This window comes from Sceloporus occidentalis, unplaced genomic scaffold (genome assembly GCF_023333645.1).
Source record: "Sceloporus occidentalis isolate IW3139 unplaced genomic scaffold, rSceOcc1.0.p SCAF_1, whole genome shotgun sequence".
NCBI lineage: Eukaryota > Metazoa > Chordata > Lepidosauria > Squamata > Phrynosomatidae > Sceloporus > Sceloporus occidentalis.
Window position 1 is genome coordinate 14986360 of NW_028316981.1, and position 17990 is coordinate 15004349.

At 41.9% G+C, this 17990-nt stretch overlaps 1 protein-coding gene across 1 annotated transcript; it reads left to right on the forward strand.

Annotated features, from left to right (window-relative positions):
- The first annotated feature begins 1353 nt into the window (after positions 1-1353).
- LOC149320897 (zinc finger protein RFP-like) lies at positions 1354-15752 on the forward strand. The gene is made up of 8 exons (XM_089505955.1): positions 1354-1419; positions 1619-2044; positions 4096-4185; positions 5383-5613; positions 7348-7370; positions 9296-9411; positions 11603-11635; positions 14818-15752. Exons 2-8 carry the CDS (start codon positions 1628-1630, stop codon positions 15333-15335), a joined length of 1428 nt encoding a protein of 475 aa, XP_089362081.1. The 5' UTR covers positions 1354-1419; positions 1619-1627; the 3' UTR covers positions 15336-15752.
- The last annotated feature ends 2238 nt before the right edge of the window (positions 15753-17990 follow it).

The window sequence follows — 17990 nt, forward strand, 5'->3', positions numbered from 1 at the left end:
ATAGACCAAGTCTATGAAAGCCTATACTAGTCTTTTTTTGCTCATTTAGTCTCAAAGGCGCTACAGTAGATTTGGTCAACTTCTTCAGGTGCATTTCACTCCATGCATCTGAGGAAGCAGACCAAGACTGTGAAATGCTAAACTTCTTTTGCTCAAGTAGCCTCAGAGACACTACAGTAGTCTTGATCTACTTCCTCAGATGCATTTCAGTCTATGTCTCCGAGGAAGTAGACCAAGCCTGTGAAAGCTTAGGCTAAACTTCTTTTGCTCACTTAGTCTCAAAGGTGCTACAGCAGATTTGGTCTACTTCCTCAGATACATTTCACTTCATGCATCTGAAGAAGTAGACCAAATCTGTTGTAGCACTTTTAAGACTAACTGAGCAAAAGAAGTTTAGCCTATGTTTTCACAGATTTCACTCCATGCATCTGAGGAAGTAGATTTAAGTCTATAAAAGCTTATGCTCCAACTTCTTCTATACTAGTGGTTCTCATCTGAGGAAGTAGATTTAAGTCCAGGAAAGCTTAACATCATCTATACTAATGGTGCTCAAACAGTGTGGCAGGACCCCAGAGGGGCTCAAGAGTTGCTCAAGAAAGGCACAAAGCATGGAGAACCTGATCCGTCTTTCCCCCAAACTTTGTTTTATGTATAAACTGTACATATGTATTGAGTTGAATATTTAATTTACTTAAATAAAACTGCTAATTTGGATAGTGTTATTTCCTTATAAAATGTTAAAATATGAATAGACATGAAAGTGCTAATGGAAATATGCACACCAAATAAAGATAATATTTTTATTCCTATACTACATTGAATGGTAGATGTAAAGGGGGGTCCTAAGGATAAAAATCTTTGAGTGCTTCTATTCTACATTGTTAGTCTCAAAAGTGCTACAAGATCCCCTTCCTATATTGGTACTTGATTGTTTACAGTATATTTCAAGGGAGGTTTCAGAGTTGGTCGGGAACTGCACACAAGATATGCCTATTAGTTTATTTATTGGTTTATTTAAAAGCATCTGAGGAAGTAGACTTAAGTCTATGAAAGCTCATGCAGCCAACTTCTTTCTTTCAGTTAGTCTCAAAGGAGCTACAAGATCTCTCTACATACCTACTGGTTTATTATTCCACCCAAAACTGTCATGTACCTCATTCATTTCAGCTCCTGCTTTAAAAGAGAAACAGTGCTTGCAATCAAAGGTATCTCTTTAAATATTGGAATAGGCACTTTAAAACATAACTCAGTTTTCCAGTGACTGGCTTGTTTCTCTTTCCAGGCCTGATTCTCATAGGTTCTCAGTGGTGTCTGTCTCAAACATCCTGGCTATAAATCTGCACAAGTGGGTTAGCTATCCCTAAATGAGGCGTGGAGAGGTAACAAACTGAAAGTTTGCACTTCAATTGCATTGTTGTAGTGAGTGATCATTTCTTTTATTCTTAATTTCCAGTGAATTTTATTTTGTTCCAGCAATTTCCAGTGAAAGGGCAAGCTGAGTTCTTGCGATTAAGCAGATTGCTTTTGAGCTCAGGGAGGAATTGTTTGGTGTTATTTTTATTTATTTTTTTAAACCAACCTATTTTTCAAAAACGCCCGTCCTATTACCTCCTTACAGTCTGGAGCCATGGCTTCCACAAGCCCATGGAGAAGCCTTCAAAGAGAAGCAACTTGCCCCAGCTGCCAAGATTATTTCACAGAGCCCATGATTCTAGACTGCGGCCATAACCTCTGCTTCAGATGCGTTGCCAACATCTGGAGCAATCCGCAGGTGGAGATCAGGTGCCCTCGGTGCATGGTGACAGTGCAGCCGGAAAACTTTAAACCCAACCTGCAGCTGGCCAGCATGGTACAGATAGCCAAAATGCTGAGCAAGGAGGCAAGCCAAGAGGCAGCAGGAGGAAAACGCTGTGAAAAGCACCAGGAGCCCCTAAAACTCTTCTGCAAGGAGGACAAAAGCCCCATCTGCCTGATATGTGACAGGTCCAAGCAGCACCAAGAGCACCAGGTTGTTCCTATAGTGGAGGCTGGCCAGGAATACAAGGTAAGAGTGGTGGAACATTTTATTTATTTCATGGATTTATATCCTGACTTTCTCCCATAAAGGGATTCATTAACCACAGCACTTGGAAATTTTATTTGTTTGTTTGTTTGTTTGTTTATTTATAAGTCCCTCTGGGTTCCATTGGGTCCTTTCATAATGCACAATTATAGTGCTGTTTTCCATTCATGGCTACATCTTTTAGCATCCTGGTGTTTGTAATTTTGCAGAGAATTCTAAATACCCTTCCCTACATTGCAAACTGTTGGGTTCCCTAGAACTTTGGTCCTCCAGGTGTTTTGGACTTCAGCTCCCAGAAGCCTCAGCCACCTTGGCCAACACTCAAGAATTCTGGGAGCTGATGTCCAAAACACCTGGAGGACCAAAGTTGGGGAACCACTGCTCTAGGGTGTTGCAAAGTGGAATGATAATGGTCTAATTGTGCAATGTGTAAAGGCCAGGCTGCTATATATTATTTGGAAATAGCCAGTCTGCTATACATTACGTCTTGGTCTTTTGTGTTAGGATCAAGCTTGTTATGGAATCAGGTTGACCAGAGATCTTCCTTTCCTAAGACATGTCCTACATTTCAGCCTTCTCTACAGGAGGAATTTCAGAATGTCCTCCAATTTGAGTATGAATAAGAAGCATGAATTTACATTTGCTTGTAGCTTTTATTTTGTAATGATCTACATTTTGCAGTGCCTTGTCCTGTTGTTATGCATTTATGACATCTGGTTACCTTGTATGGAATACATATTTTGAAAGAATGAGTGGTTCAAGAGGTGTGTCCCACACTGCACAATAACAGCACTTGGATACCACTTTAACTGCCGTGGTTCTATCCAATGGAACCCTGAGATCTATAGTTTGGGCAAGTACTTGGAGTTCTCAAGTCTGCTCTCCAGCATTACAAAACTAGACAGTTCTGGCTGAGACATGGAAGTACCTCACCAAACTACAAGTATACAAGGTAACCAGAATATAAAACCAGATTTTAAAAGATAATTTGGATGTGAAATTGAAGGCTTTCATGGCTGGCATCCATAGATTTTGTGGGTTTTTCGGACTCTGTGGCCATGTCCTAGAAGAGTTTATTCCTGACGTTTCGCCGGCATTTGTGGCTGGCATCTTAGAAGAACCCACAAAAACCTAAGAATTTGGATGATCCAAGAAAATGCAGGCTATTTAATGTGATTAAATATGTGGAGACTCCCCCCTGGACTCCAAAATGCAACAGTGATCATATAAAAGCAGTCCTCTTATGGGTATAACTAGTAAGAGATTAGAAAGAGGACAGGATGAATAAATGGATAGTTCTTGCAAAAGAAAGATCTAAACAGTAGTTTCTACCCAAGAAGCAACCAATGCTTTTTTAAAAATTTTAATAAAATGATTTTGAATTAGGCATGAATTAGGGTACGTTTACTCAAGACACCAAGATATTTAGGGTAGTTAGCCAAAACAAATTGCAAAAAGCCCACCAAACCTTGGGCAAAAAGGATTAAAATGGCAAATGTGGTTTAATGTAAGCAAGGATAAAGTGATAAACATCAGAGCAAAATAACCAACTTTTTCCTTTGTATGCATGGGTTCCTTGCTGGCAGAGACTGACAGAGAGATCTTGGGATTGTGAAGAATAGTGAACATTTCCCTGTGAGTGGTCCCCATGACCAGGGTCCACTACACTGTTGAAACAATGCAGTTTGGCACCACTTTTAAGTGCTGTAGTGCCATCCTATGGACTCTTGGAATTTGTCATTTTACAAGGTATTTGGCCTTCTCTGCCACAGAACTACAAATCCCAGGATTCTGTAGGACAGAGCCATGGCAGTTCATATGGTGTCAAACTGCATTATTTCTACAGTGCAGATGCACCCTGAGATGGTTAGGTGGAGTTACCCTAATCCAAGGGGACTTCGAAGGGACTTCCCCAGAACCTTTCCCCACAATCTGGAACAGAGGCAGAATTTCCCTCCCTTCCAATAAACCATGAAAAAAGGAATCCACACTTACATTTCTCTCTCTCAATCTGTCTCTCTTTTTACCATCAGATCTGGGAAGGCCTGGAGACCCTAAGGAAAGAGAGAGAAAAAATCCTGGCACACAAAACCCTCACAGAAAAGGAATGCCAAGATTTGCTGGTAAATGTTCCTATTACCGGGAAAGGGAAAATGCACTGAACATGAAATGGAGAGGTTTTATTTTAATGCAAGGGTGGGCAACAGTGAGCCTCAGATGTTTCGTGTCTTCAACTCTGTTTCCCTAATAAAAATAGCTCCATATGCTCCAACTGTCATGAATTGACAGGGACAATCCTGGTTAAACTTCTGTCTTCCCACTTTTTTATAGCTACTCTTAAAGTCTCCCAAAAGTAGAGTACTGTACATTCAATTAACTGAGCAGAGGAGAGATCAGGTCAGAGTTAGAGATGCCATATCCCACCTGTAGGCGGGGCAATCCCGTTTTTGGCGGTGCCGGCCCGGTCCCGGTCCGGTTTCGCACCAAAACCGGGACTGCCCCGCCTGCAGCCACCTCTGCCCCCACGCGCGCCTTCTTTGTGGCCGTGGGGTCCTCCAAGGTTTCGACAAGGCCTGGGAGGGCTGTCCGCTGTCCGAGCTCCGGCCGCGGAGACGCTCCCTCCCAGGCCCCGGCAAGGCCTTGGAGGCGGCTCCACAGTTGGAGCTCCGGCCACAGGGTCCTCCAAGGCCTTGCTGAGGCCTGGGAGGGCTCTCCGCGGTCCGAGCTCTGGCCGCGGAGATGCTCCCTCCTGGGCCCGGCGAGGCCTACATATCAAAATGTAGGGCGTTTAAAAAAAGTCCTACATTTTGATATGTTGTCCTACATTTGTCCTGGTTTGGAGGTCTTCGCTTATGGCAACCCTAGTCAGAGTGGAATCTTGCCCTTCCCAGTAGGGTCAGGCAAAAACAAACTGCTGCAGCCTCTCCTAACTTGTTTGCTATTCCTCATTAATAATTTTTGTCATCTTGACCACACTGTGATGTTGCTTGCCATAATTGCCCCAGTTTTGATCTGTGAGATGTTAGGAATATATAGGCAGAAGTGAAGGATTATGGTAATTGCAGTAAGAAGACATTTGGAGCACTACAGTCAACCACCTCTAAAACAAAGGAGTATCTTGTTCATATCTCCTTCAAAGGAATTTCTCAGTATGTCCTTTTTAAAGTCTTTCAGAAGTTCTTTATTCCTTGATTAATATACTGAACATTAGTTGAAAATTGCATATTCCTTTGTGAAGTCCAGTTGATGCTCCATATAGGCCTCACTTGCATTCCTGACACTGTCAACCTCTTCTCCTCTTTTCATTCTTCTTGTTGAAGAAACAAACAAAAGCAGAGAGGGCTAAGACCAGTGTGGAGTTCCGAAGTTTACACCTGTTTCTAGAGGAGCAAGAGAAGGCAATATTGGCCCAGATAGAAGAGACTGAGGAGAGCATTGCAAGGAAAAGAGATGAGAGCATGGCCAAGCTTTCAGAGGAAGTCTCATCTCTTGAAACTCTCATCCAGGAGATGGAGGCCAAACAGCAGCTACAAGCATGTGAACTCCTGCAGGTAAGGTTTGGTCTTTCTGATGTGGAGCATGCCACCTTAGATGGGAGAAAGAAGCTTCCCCCATCATATAATTAACTAGTAGCAAGAAAACAGCTGGCACACCAGGTGATAGGGTTGCAAGATTAGGACCATCTTGGGCTCTGGGATTTCAGGGTCAAAGCATTAGCCCTAGCGATGATCCTTTGTAATGTCATACTGGGTAGGCCCTGGTGATGTAATTTAAGTGTGATACCTGAAGAATCAACTTTAACTGCACAGAGTATGCCATTCAAGCAATAGGTCTAACAAATGAAGAATATATACATATCCACACTTTGCAAGGTGGTGGTCTCACCCTGAAATTCTTCTCTCTTACCCTGAGGACCAGAGAATAGGGTCCAGGCCTTGAGGTCTCAGAGCCCTAGCCGAGAGAATGGGTAGAAAGTCTCTAATCTAGTCCCCTCCATACCATTTTTTAAAAACTTAAAGGACTTTTTTTTAAAATGGGAGAGCATTCAAAATTGTGATACACCCAAACTTCAACCTGAATTGGCACATTATGTTCTGCTACCATTTGTATATCTTATCTCCTGGAAGGGCTGCAAAAGTAGGCCAATTGCTATGTTATGGCCGAGGCTACAATACACCGTGATGACAAGAATGAATTGACTTCAGGTGTGAAGGATATTTTCTAGAATATTGTTGCAGGATATTGTTTTCTAATATACACTCTCCCAAGGTCCTCCAGTCAGAACAGGGTACACATTTGGAATTAAAGAATTCTGAAGCTAGGAATCGGTTTTGAGTTATGGAAGGAACAGAAAACAAAACTAGGGATAGCTCTGTTGGCCATACAGCAAAGTACAATAACATCCAAAATCCACAAAATAAAGATATCTTTATGGGAACAACCAAAGTGCATACACAACAGCAATAACTTTATGGGAACAACCAAAATGCACAAAATACATGATTAAAGCTTTGAGAGTAGAGCTTTGAAAGCTTACCTTATGTATTTTGTGTTTTTTGGTTGGCCCAATAAACAGGTTGGCCCTTTTTTGTGGATTTTAGACATTATTGTACTTGGAAGGAACAGAGTTTGTAGTCCTTGAAAAATAACTCCTTCTTGCCTAGCAACCACATATCTTTTTCAAGATGGGAAAAGATCAGACAATGGGAAATGGATGTCTAGCCACTTCAGTTTGGGTACGTTTCTTTTCCTTCCTTTTTTGGGGTGTAAATCTGTGTGTGTGCTTGGGATAGTTCTAAATAAATTGAAAACACAAGATCCTGTCTGATTTTGGAAGCTTAGCAGGGTCAGGCCTGCAGGGACATAGCTAGGATTTTGGGAAGGGGGAGGGTCCAGATTAAGTGCCACCATTATAATGGGGCTTGAGTGCAGCGGCGCAGCAGCACACACCATTCATTTTTCTAATGGAAGGGGGGTCCGGACCCCAAGAACCTGCCCCCCCCCCCGGCTACGTCCCTGAGGCCTGGTTACTACGTAGGAGGGAGACCTCCAGCAAATACCAGATGCTTCAGGCTCTTCTTCAGAGGAAGACTTTGGGTAGTCCTTGCCTAAGAAAACCCTCTGAAATTTATGCAGCTGCCATAAATCAATCAATAACTGGAAGGTATATAGTACTACTAAAGCCTAGTAGTCCTGGGAAACTGTGCTCTTGATCTTAAAATATGCCACAAAACACACTGCAAAGAAGCATCTCTATTGATACTTTTCTCTCTCCTTTCTTCCAGGATATTGGCAATGCCTTGGAGAGGTAAGTGAAACCCTTGTTCACAATGGTAAGAAGGTCATCTTGTTTTGTATGTGAAAAAGAGCAGTCTTATGGGAAAGAATGTAAGACTCCCAACACTTCCAGCTATCTCTGATGAAAATGGAAAAACTCTTTTGAAAAGTATCATAATCCCAGTTTTCTTCCATCAAGAAAGATTATTGTCAGAAAATGTCAGTGTCCCTTAAATGCATCCATTAAACATTCCTGGACTCCTTCCTAACTGCTGGGACAGTAACTGCAACAGTTAGAAAACCAAAAAGGTACTTGTAAATACCTTAAATTATAGTAAAGTTATTTACAAGCACCTTTTAAATTTTGTTTTCTAACTCTTTTTCTACTATTCTTTAGTTATTCAACATGTTTCAAGCTCTTGCAGGTTCTTCTTTCAATCAACCTCAAAATACCTAGATTTGTTTTGCAATAATGTGAAATCCAACCACTCATGTTGAAAATAATAAACATATCAACTATCAATGCTTATCTAATTTTTAAAATGGCATACTTTCTCAAAAGACATAATCCAGTTTTCACTGAAGATAATAACTCATTGTACTACTCAGACCCTCCGTTTCCAACAAAGTGAATAGCATAGATCTCCTTCTTTACTTTCAAATACAGTCATCCCTCCCTATTTGAGAGTTGAGCATTTGTGGGTTTGATTATTCACCAATTACTGTATTTGCCACTGCCTTTGCTGTTGCCCTATATGCAACCAAAAATGTTTTTCTCTCTAGGCATTTCAAGATCCTTCAGTGCAATCCTGTAGCTTCTGGAAGTTTACTATAGAATTGCACTGGAGGACCTAGAAATGCCTAGAGAAGTGTTCTCTCAGGTTAAGAAAAATCACAGGTTTATATTCAGTTTTTCCACTTTTTCCTGCACCCCTAACCCCCATGAAAGTTGAGGACTAGCTGTAAATCTACATACATATCAGCATGCCCTAACAGCAAAGTATGCCGTAACTGAGAGGTGAGGAATACAGGAAGCTGTAGTCTGACATCATCTAGGAGGAGCACACTTTACTTTTGGCTGATTTAGGCCCTCGGGGTTCCAAGATCCCCTGTGGGTAATAAAATCTGTGGATGCTCAAGTCCCATTAAATATAATGACATAGCAAAATGGTGTCCCTTATAAAAAAAAATAGAAAGTCAAGGTTTGATATTTGAAATTTATACTTTTTTTCAACATTTTCAAACCATGGATGCTTGACTCCATGTATAAAAAATCCGTATATAAGAAGGGCCAACTGTATTAAGAAGTTTTAACTGTTTTAAATAAACATTTTAATATGGTCATTTAATTGTTTAACTTTTTATTGTTGATTGTCAACTGCATTATGTTTCAGTTTTTTAACTCCTTTGGGGCATATCTTGGGAGAAAGTTGGGACATAAATTAAATAATTCAAAACTAACTAAATAAAAATACATGGGATATGAACATGGCTAGATACATAGATTTGATATAAGCTAACCATATTTCTAACAATACTTTTACTTGAAGATGAAGATTTCTACATTACACGTTAATGTGTAAAGACACCAAATTCCATCTGATCTTGGAAACTAAGCAGGATTGGCCCTGGTTAGTACTTGGATGGAAGACTACCAACAGATACCAGGTGCTATGGACTATAGAAGAAGGAACTGACAAAAGCATCTTTTGAATATTCCTTGCCTAACAAAAGACTATGAAATCCATGGATTTGCCACAGGTTGACAGGCAACTTGAAGGCACACAAATACACACAAAGCAGTGAAATCTCTGAACCACAAAATAATAGATGGTGAATATTTATCTTTCTGACTAGCTAGAGGATTAGACTTTTTACAACAATAAAAATGCACAAACTCAAACAAAGTTGGGCATTGGAAGGATGCTGAGGTAATCTTTGTTTTTCCTCATCCAGGAGTCAGAAATGGAAGTTGGAGAATGACTTGGCTTTTCCTTCTGAGTTGAAATGGTCTGTCTGGGACCTCTGTGATCTTACTCCCTATTTGAAAGGTGTCATGGAACAATTCAGAGGTAATGAATAACGGGTGCAAGGATTTTAACATTTTGCTGTTCTAAATGTATGTGGGTGAGGCTCCAGGTCATTTGCAAGGTTAGCAAGGATAGGAAAATTGAGGTTTAAGTATGAGTTTAAAAAAAGACCTTTTTGTTATAACTTAGGTCCAAAACAGACACGCCAAAAGGAGCAGCTTCCAGAGGTGTGGTGATCAGATGATGCAGGCCACCAAGGTCTGCCTGAAACCACTGGAAAAAGGAGCAACAAAACACTTCTGCTGGTGTCCCCTTTGGGACCACAGTGGCAGCCCACTTTGAGAGCGAACCATACGGTCACTGCAATCCCAAGTCAGTTGCAGCTGAAGCAGACAGAGGGCACTCCTTACCGCCTGTCTGGTTCACCCCTTAAGAAGCTGGATATGTTGAGACTAGAGAAGACTGAGAGGGCACATGATAGTGATCTTTAAATATCTGAAAGGATGTCATGTAAAGTTGGAGCGAGCTCTGTGTTCTGCTGCTTCAGAGAGAAGGACATGAACCACATAAACATAATGAAGATCTCCTCTGGGTCATGTCAGTTGGACTGTGTGCCAAGAGCTGTTTGACACTGAAATGTAAAGATACAGACTCAAGGAAATTTTTCCTTGACCTAAGGGTGAAACAGATGGACAAAATTAAGTGGTTTGTAGCCATTTTGAAGCCAGGGCATTTAGAAGACCCATGCCTCGAAAATGGCTGGAAACCCAACCAAAGCTGCGCTTCAGGGTTAAAAGCTAGAGCAAAAAGAAGCTGTGATGATCTGACTCAAGGCAGAAAATGCACATTTTGCTGCTGCATATAAATGTGAGCACAGGCCTGCAGCAAAGAAATGAAAGTGGGACAATTTGAATGGATGTAATTATGACATACACAAACCAGACAGAATTTCTAGATTTGAGCTGTTCAACAACCATATTTTTGGCTACCATGGGGAAACCCTAACCCCCAGAATGACACTATATGTAAAACTTGACCCACACTGCAAATTTTACTGGTTTTATACCACTTTAGCTACTATGCCTCCATCTAATGGAATCCTTGGATTTGTACTTTAGAGACAGACTTAGACTTCTCTGCTGTAGTTCAGGAAACAGCACAAAAGTTCTCTTGCAGAGAATTCTTAATATCTCATGAAATCATACCAATGGGAACAGCAAGTATGTTTCTATATCGCTTATAAGTACACTTAAGCACTCCCTAAGCCAGGGGTAGGCAACCTTTTTGAGCCGGGGGCCGGGTTGCTGTCCCTCAGACAACTGGGGGCCAAAGCCAAAAAATAAATAATTTTAAAAATTTTAAAAATTATATATATAAATTAAACCGGGACAAATGTAGGACAAAATTTTTAAACAGAGGACACTTTTTTTAAAAAATGGAGGACACGTGAAAAAATTTGCTGATTTTTTAAAAAATGTTAATATAATTGCATGTTTCTGAGGCTTCTATAGACAATTGCTCCCCCTTGCTCCCCCTTGCCCCCTGCTTGCTCCCCTCCTCCTGATAGGCCAAAGGCCCCTCGTGCGAGAGGCCAAAGGCCCCGGCAGCAATTGGTGGCAGGACCAGTCTGGGGCCGGTCCCAAGGCCTCGCCGGGCCGGATTCGGTCCGCGGGCTGTAGGTTGCCTACCCCTGCTCTAAGCGGTTTACAATGTGTAAGCTAATTGCCCCCAACAAGCTAGGTACTCATTTCACCGACTTACAGAGGGATGCAAGGCTGAATAGACCCTGAAGCCCCTGACTGGGATTGAACTCACAACTTTGTGGCTGTGGGTAGCTGCAGTACTGCTACTTAACCACTGCGTCACCATGAATCCCAAGATTTGATTGGATGGAGCTGTGATAGTTAAAGTGATTTCAAACTATTATGAATATACAGTATAGATGCAGTTTGAGTTATTTGAGAGTTTAAAAATGTTGGATGGGGTGTTGAAAGGAGAGAAATCATCCTGCTATTAATACTGATGGTAAATCTTACCACCACTTCTAGCAGTAAAGTCTGGAACACAACCCCACCAAAACACAGCAAATCCATCTCACTCACTCCAATCTGAGTAACTGAATTCTATCCCCACTCCAGATTAGTCTGTACTCTGACTCATACATGCTACGAATCTCCCTATGCTCATACTTTTGTTTTGTGGTGCTCTGATTTTGTTCCTTTTTCTTCTTCAGACCACCTGGCATATGGATTTCAACTACGACAAGGTAAATGTCAAGGCTTAATGGCCTGAAATTACAAAAGGGATGTGATCCTTTTTCTAACATACGAGGCCATTAATAACATTGGTATTCTCTTTCCTGTGTTAGCTAGGAATTCCATGCTTTCCTTAGAGGTTTTTCTCATTTTTAATTGTCAAAGCACTTTAATTCACTGATATGAAACACAAAAATCTCTTCAAAATAAAAAAAATCACACTGGAACATCATCACTTAATCAAAGCTGAGTAACAACTGAATTGGTTTTAAAAAAATCTAAATTGTAAAAAACTCTGTGGCACAATATTTTTATTGTGTTTTTCAAATTCAGCACCCCAAAATACATTAAAAACAGCTACAATGTTGGGGGGGGGGGGAACCATCTCATCACTGTGTTATTAATAGTATCTGGGACATTATACTCATCACATTTCTCTATATTGTGCAGAAATCCAGAATATTCCCAGGTTATTCCTTTTTAACAGAAGGTTTACAATATTTTGCTAGGTTTATTTAGACATCCTAGACCACTGATAATGAAGTGGTGCTTCCCAAAATTAAGGCGCTCACTTTCTCTCTGGAAATCCCAAGTGGCCATTTCATATGACGAGTATCAAGGCAGCCTAAAATCTCTCTACTGTTTTATAACTAGCAACAGATGGAGGTATTTTTATGGGTTGTTTTTATTTTGGCTTTGTGGAGGTTACTCTCAATGTTAAAATGTGAAATACATGAAATCAGTCTTCCCAATCAGGTGCCCACTAGTTGTTTTGCATTCCAAACGCCGTCATCCTTTTGTTGTTGTGTTGTTAACCACCCTCCAGTTGATCGTGAGCCACAGCAACCATGTGGATGAGACATCTCCAAGTCCCTCTGTCCTCAATTGCTTCTTAGTTCCTGCAAACTCAAACTCACAACCTCCTTAATAGCATGTGGCCTTCCTCTATTTCTACACCCTCCACCTTTCTAGCATTACTATTTTTCCCATGAGTCATGCCTTCTTATGTATGAAGTGTCCCAAGTACAAGAGCCTCAGTTTTGTCATCTTGGCTTCCAGGGAGATTTCTGGCTTGATCTGTTCTAGGATCCACGTATTTGTCTTTTTGGCTGTGCGTAGGATCCTCAGCACTCTTCTCCAGAACCACATCTCAAATGAATTGATCTCCCTCCCCCCAATCTTCTCATCTGTCTTCTATGCTCTCCCATCATTCCAGATATGGTGCTGGAGAAGAGCACTGAGGATCCCATGGAGAGTTTTTGTGGGTTTTTCGGGCTATGTGGCCATGTTCCAGAAAAGTTTCTTCCTGACATTTCACCAGCATCTGTGGCTGGCATCTTCAGAGAATGCTTTCCCTGGAAAATTTGGGTGTATATATACTGTATGAGCCTGGGAATGCAGGAGTGATTTGCATGTGTATTGTTCTGCTGCTGATGGCAGGCCTCAGGCTGGGATGCTAATGCAAAAGAGGATTAATGTCTGCTAATTGGTAATCATTATCTGCTGGGAAAGCTCCTGACTCTGAACGGTTTCCCATTTGCATTTGCTGAGTCCTTATTTTGCTATTCCTCAGGACTGGTAGCCAAATTTTATTCACTTTAAGGATTTCTTCTTTCCAGTTTGGCTACCAGTTCTCACTGGAGCACTGAAGAAATAACCTGGTGTAGGAACCGGGTTATTTTCCTGGAATGCCACGATCAAATCTCTCCATGGCATTTATTGCCAGGATCGATTCTATCCGTGGCATTGATTTGCCACAATCGTGGCATTTTACCCCAGGATTTCATTCACATTTGGCAACAGGGTAAAATGCCACGATCCTGGCAGAAGGGAGGGTGGAGGAAAGGGAGGAAGAGTGGAGGTGGCTGAGGGAGAGGAAGAGGAGGAAGAAGGAAGATCAGGGTGACAGAGGAGGGAGGAAGAGAAGGAAGGAGAAGGGTGGAGGAGGCGAACACAGGCAAGATTGGGGTGACAGGAGGGAGGAAGAGGAAGGAGAAGGACAGAGGGGGTGAATTTAGGCAAGATCGGGGTGACAGAGAAGGAAGGAAGAGGAGTAGGAAGGAGAAGGGCAGAGGGGGCAAACGCAAGCAAGATCGGGGTAACAGAGGAGGTAGAGGTGGAAGGAGAAGGGCAGAGGAGGCGAACGCAGACAAGATTGGGGGTAGCGAACGGAGGTGGCTGGAGGGAGGCAAGAACAGGGGAGGCTGAGGGAGAGGAGGAGGAGGAAGGAAGGAATCAGATGGGAACGATTTTCAAGTTTCAAGTCACAGACTGCACCAGGGGTTATTGTCAGAGGGATGATAACAAAATGACTGTCTGTAGGGAGAGGCGGGGATATATACATAAAAATTGTTGTTGTTGTTGTTGTTATTATATACAAAATGATTTCAATCTACACTATCCTGCTTCCTCTGACCCGAAAGGACCCAATCTACCCCACCCAAGTGGGCCTGATCAACCCCCTCACTGTTGATCTCATAGCTAGATGCCTTGTTCTGCTGAAGGCTTTTGGCCACACAAAACGGCTTGATTTCAGAACTTCGAGTGGGGCTTTGTCAGAGAAGCGGCAGTGGCCCTGGGGAGAAGGAGGTTTTTCCCTCTTTCTTTCTCCTTCTCCTTGGGGTTGCCACCACCTCCCTGGCTGAGCCACACTCACAAAAATGTTCCAAAGTCAAGGCTCCAGCTAGAAGATGTGCCCAGCTATGAGATAAATGATGAGGGGGTAGCCTGATCTACCCACATGGGCCCACTTAGATGGGAGTAGACTGGTTTTGCCAAATTACAGGAAGCAGGTTGGTGTAGATGGGGCCCAGCCATTTATTTTCTATGTGTAGGTGCAATAAGGATCTTAATTTTAGTCAGTTGTAATGGGGAGGGCGTTGGAGACTCCTAAGGCACATAAAGGCTAGGGGAGTGGAGTAGTGTGGAAAAGAAGTTGAATTGTATTGCAAATCCATGATTTGGAGGGGGTTTTTTCTTCACAAGGGTGAGAACATGAATTACTGCTCTGGGGAAACACCACCCCTACTGATACCACTGATGACAACTCCCAGAAGCCTGTGCAAGAATAGCTAGTAGCCAGGGATTCTGGGAGCTGAAGTCCAAAACAGTTGGAGGACATAACCATTGGTATAGATCCAAGCTGATGCTGCTTTTTTGAAAAAAAAAATTCTCTGCCCCTCTTGTTTTACAGCAGACATATGTTTTGATCCAACTACAGCAAACCCTTGGCTCATCCTGTCTCCGAATTGTAAAAGCGTGTCAAAGGGAGACCACTATCAACGTCTGCCTGACAATTCTGCGAGATTTGACACATGCACTTTTGTGTTGGGACACAAGAGATTCATAACAGGCAGACACCTCTGGAAAGTGGATGTAGGGAGCGAGGGGAAATGGGCCATTGGGGTGGCCAAAGAATCAGTGAAGAGAAAGGGCAACATCATCTGTGTTCCTTCGGAAGGAATCTGGGAAATGGAAGTCTGCGGGGATGAGTACAGAATTGTTAACCCTCCTGCCAGCCCCATCCTCTCCTTGAGTGAGAAGCCCAGCAAGATCTATGTGACACTAAACTATGAGGGACGACGTGTGGCCTTCTATGATGCTGATAGTGCAAACCTCCTCTGCACATTCACAGAGGCTTCCTTTGAGGGAGAGACTCTTCGTCCCTGGTTTTATGTGGCCAAGAAAGCATGCCTGACACTATCTCTCTAAAAATGGAGAAAGTGACATGAGGAGAAGGGGAAATTAGGAACGTTTTAATGAAGAAAATGAACGTTTTAAGTTTTCTCCGCCTACATGACTTGGTTCCTATCAAAATCAGGATCACATGAAATGGAGGAGCATCTTTGGCTACCTGATGCAGTATATAACATTGTGTAATCAGGGATGGACATTATGCAGCCCACATGACTGAAACTCCCAGCATTCCTTACCAATGCCTCTGTTGGCTAGGACTGTCAGGAGTTGTAATCCCATATCTAGGGGACTGTGTTTAGCCTTCTGTTGATGTAGTTAATCCTGAATCAACGTCCCTCCAGCCACTGAGTGTAATCATCCTTTTTTGTTAGTCACTCTATGGTTCAAAACACACAGAAATAATCCAGTTTGAGACCACTTTAACTACTCTGGCTCAATGGACTTTATCACATTACCAAAGAGACGGGAACATAGCGATATGCTCCCATCAGTATCACTTAATAACGCTCAGACTTTCACAGGATGTCTCGTGACATTGCTGTTATCACATTACCAAAGAGACAGGAACATAGCGATATGCTCCCATCAATATCACGCAATAACGCTTACAGTTGTAAACCGCTTAGACACTGCTTAGGCAGTATGAAGCGGTATATAAATGATGCTTGTTTGTTTGTTTATTCTGTGGCAATAATGCCTCTTTATTCACAGGATAATTGCACAATAACCGTGATGTTGCGACATGTCATGTTAAAGTTTTAGCGTTATTGTGTGATATTGATGGAAGGATATCATTATGCTCCCATCTTTTTTGGTAGTGTGATAAAGTCCAGTGCTAGGGAATTCTGGAAACTGTAGTTTTTTGAGACAATTAACTTCTGTCGGAGAGCTCTGGTGTCACCTTAAATTACAGTTCCCGGGATTCCTTAGCACTGAGCCAGGCCAGTTAAAGCGGTCTCAAAGTGGATTATTTCTGCAGTGTGTTTTGGACCTAAGAGATGTATAGATGCCAAAATTAATTCTTTGTTGATACCCAGGGAAGATGATCTTATATTCTAAACAAAGAATCCCATATATTCAAAGTAATGTGTTTAACAGTCACCTCAGAAAATCTAGCATTTCAGGTGCTGCAATGTGAGAATTATAGGCCAATCTAGGAAATGCTTTCCTGCAAGGAAATGGACATATTTTTAAATTTAGGCTGCAGGATAATCTGCAGTTAACTGCCAAGCAGATTCAGATACTAGTTTTTAGATAATGCTTTTGTTTGTCCATTTTATATATTATGCTAGAATGATCTTGAGAGGATGTTTTTAATGTTTTGATATGTATACCTCTATTAAAGATGTATTTTTCAATTCTTGTGTCTTTCCTCAGACTGAATTGTAACTGCCAAGTATCTACTATAACTCTTTTTTGCAAGAAACATAAGGCACATATACAGAGTGTTGTTTCATTTTATGCTCACAAGAGTCTTGCAAGGTAGATTAGATTTATGCAATGGCAACATGGCCAGGGATAGTTTTTCATATCTTAGCAGAGATTTTCACACTGGCCTTCTCATCCCAAATCTGCCACCCTATATCAGTTTACCAGCCAGTTGCCCTCAGAGGTGCTGGATGATAACTTCCATCATCTGTATCAAAATGGCCACTAGATGAGAAAGGTTTTTATACTGGCCTTGTCATCCCAAATTTGTCACCCTATATCAATGTAGCAGCCAGTTGCCCTCATAATCTCCATCATTATACAGATCTCTGGATGCCAGTGGGCTCTAGAGCTAATGTGTGTGATTGGGGTGCCCGACTGGCATCCTAACTTGGGTTGTGGTCCCTAATCAATTCCAGTGTGAACCAAATACACAGTCTTGAGTCTTGCCTACCTCTCAGGAGTCTTGGGAAAAAATATGGCGAGGAACAGAGCCCTGTGCATCATAACGGGGTACAGACTATACCGGGTGACCCTTCAATATACTATTTTCTTGTGTGCCTCAGTCATTCTGATTTATAGCGACCTTATTATGGGGTTTGTTTGTTTGTTTTTGCAAGGTTTGGTTGAAGGAGGATTGTCTTTGCCTTCCTTTGGGGCTGAGAGAGTGTGGCCTATCCAAGATCACCTATGAATGAGTGGAGATTCCAGGAGTGGGTAACCATGGGTGAATGTGGATTTCTCCACATCAGCCTTAAAGCATTCAAAAAGGCAAGAGAAAAAATCTGTATCAGTATAATAGCATTATGAGGTCAAATAAAGGGGCAAAATAATAATCTTTTGTACTGAACACAGAAATTTTGGATTACAGCTCCTATGAATTTCCAAAACAGCACACCTATCAACTTTTTCAAACTCTGATGCTACATCCAAGGCAGCTGGGCAATCCCAATTGTTAATAGTCTGGTAATTTTATGTGGAAAAAGGAATGTCAGTGTTTGCAACAGCAGCTGAAATGCCTTGTTCTGAATAGCCTTTAGCAGAAATTCCCAAACTTTGGTCCTCCAGGTGTTTTGAAGTTCAACTCCCAGAAGCCTCAGCCAGTTAGGCCAACAACCCGGGATTCTGGGAGCTGAAATTCAAAACATCTGGAGGTCCAAAGTTTGGGAACCACTTATTTCACCCAGTGACCATAGAAAGGGCTTATATAACCAGATATAAATATCTGAAATAATTGCATCT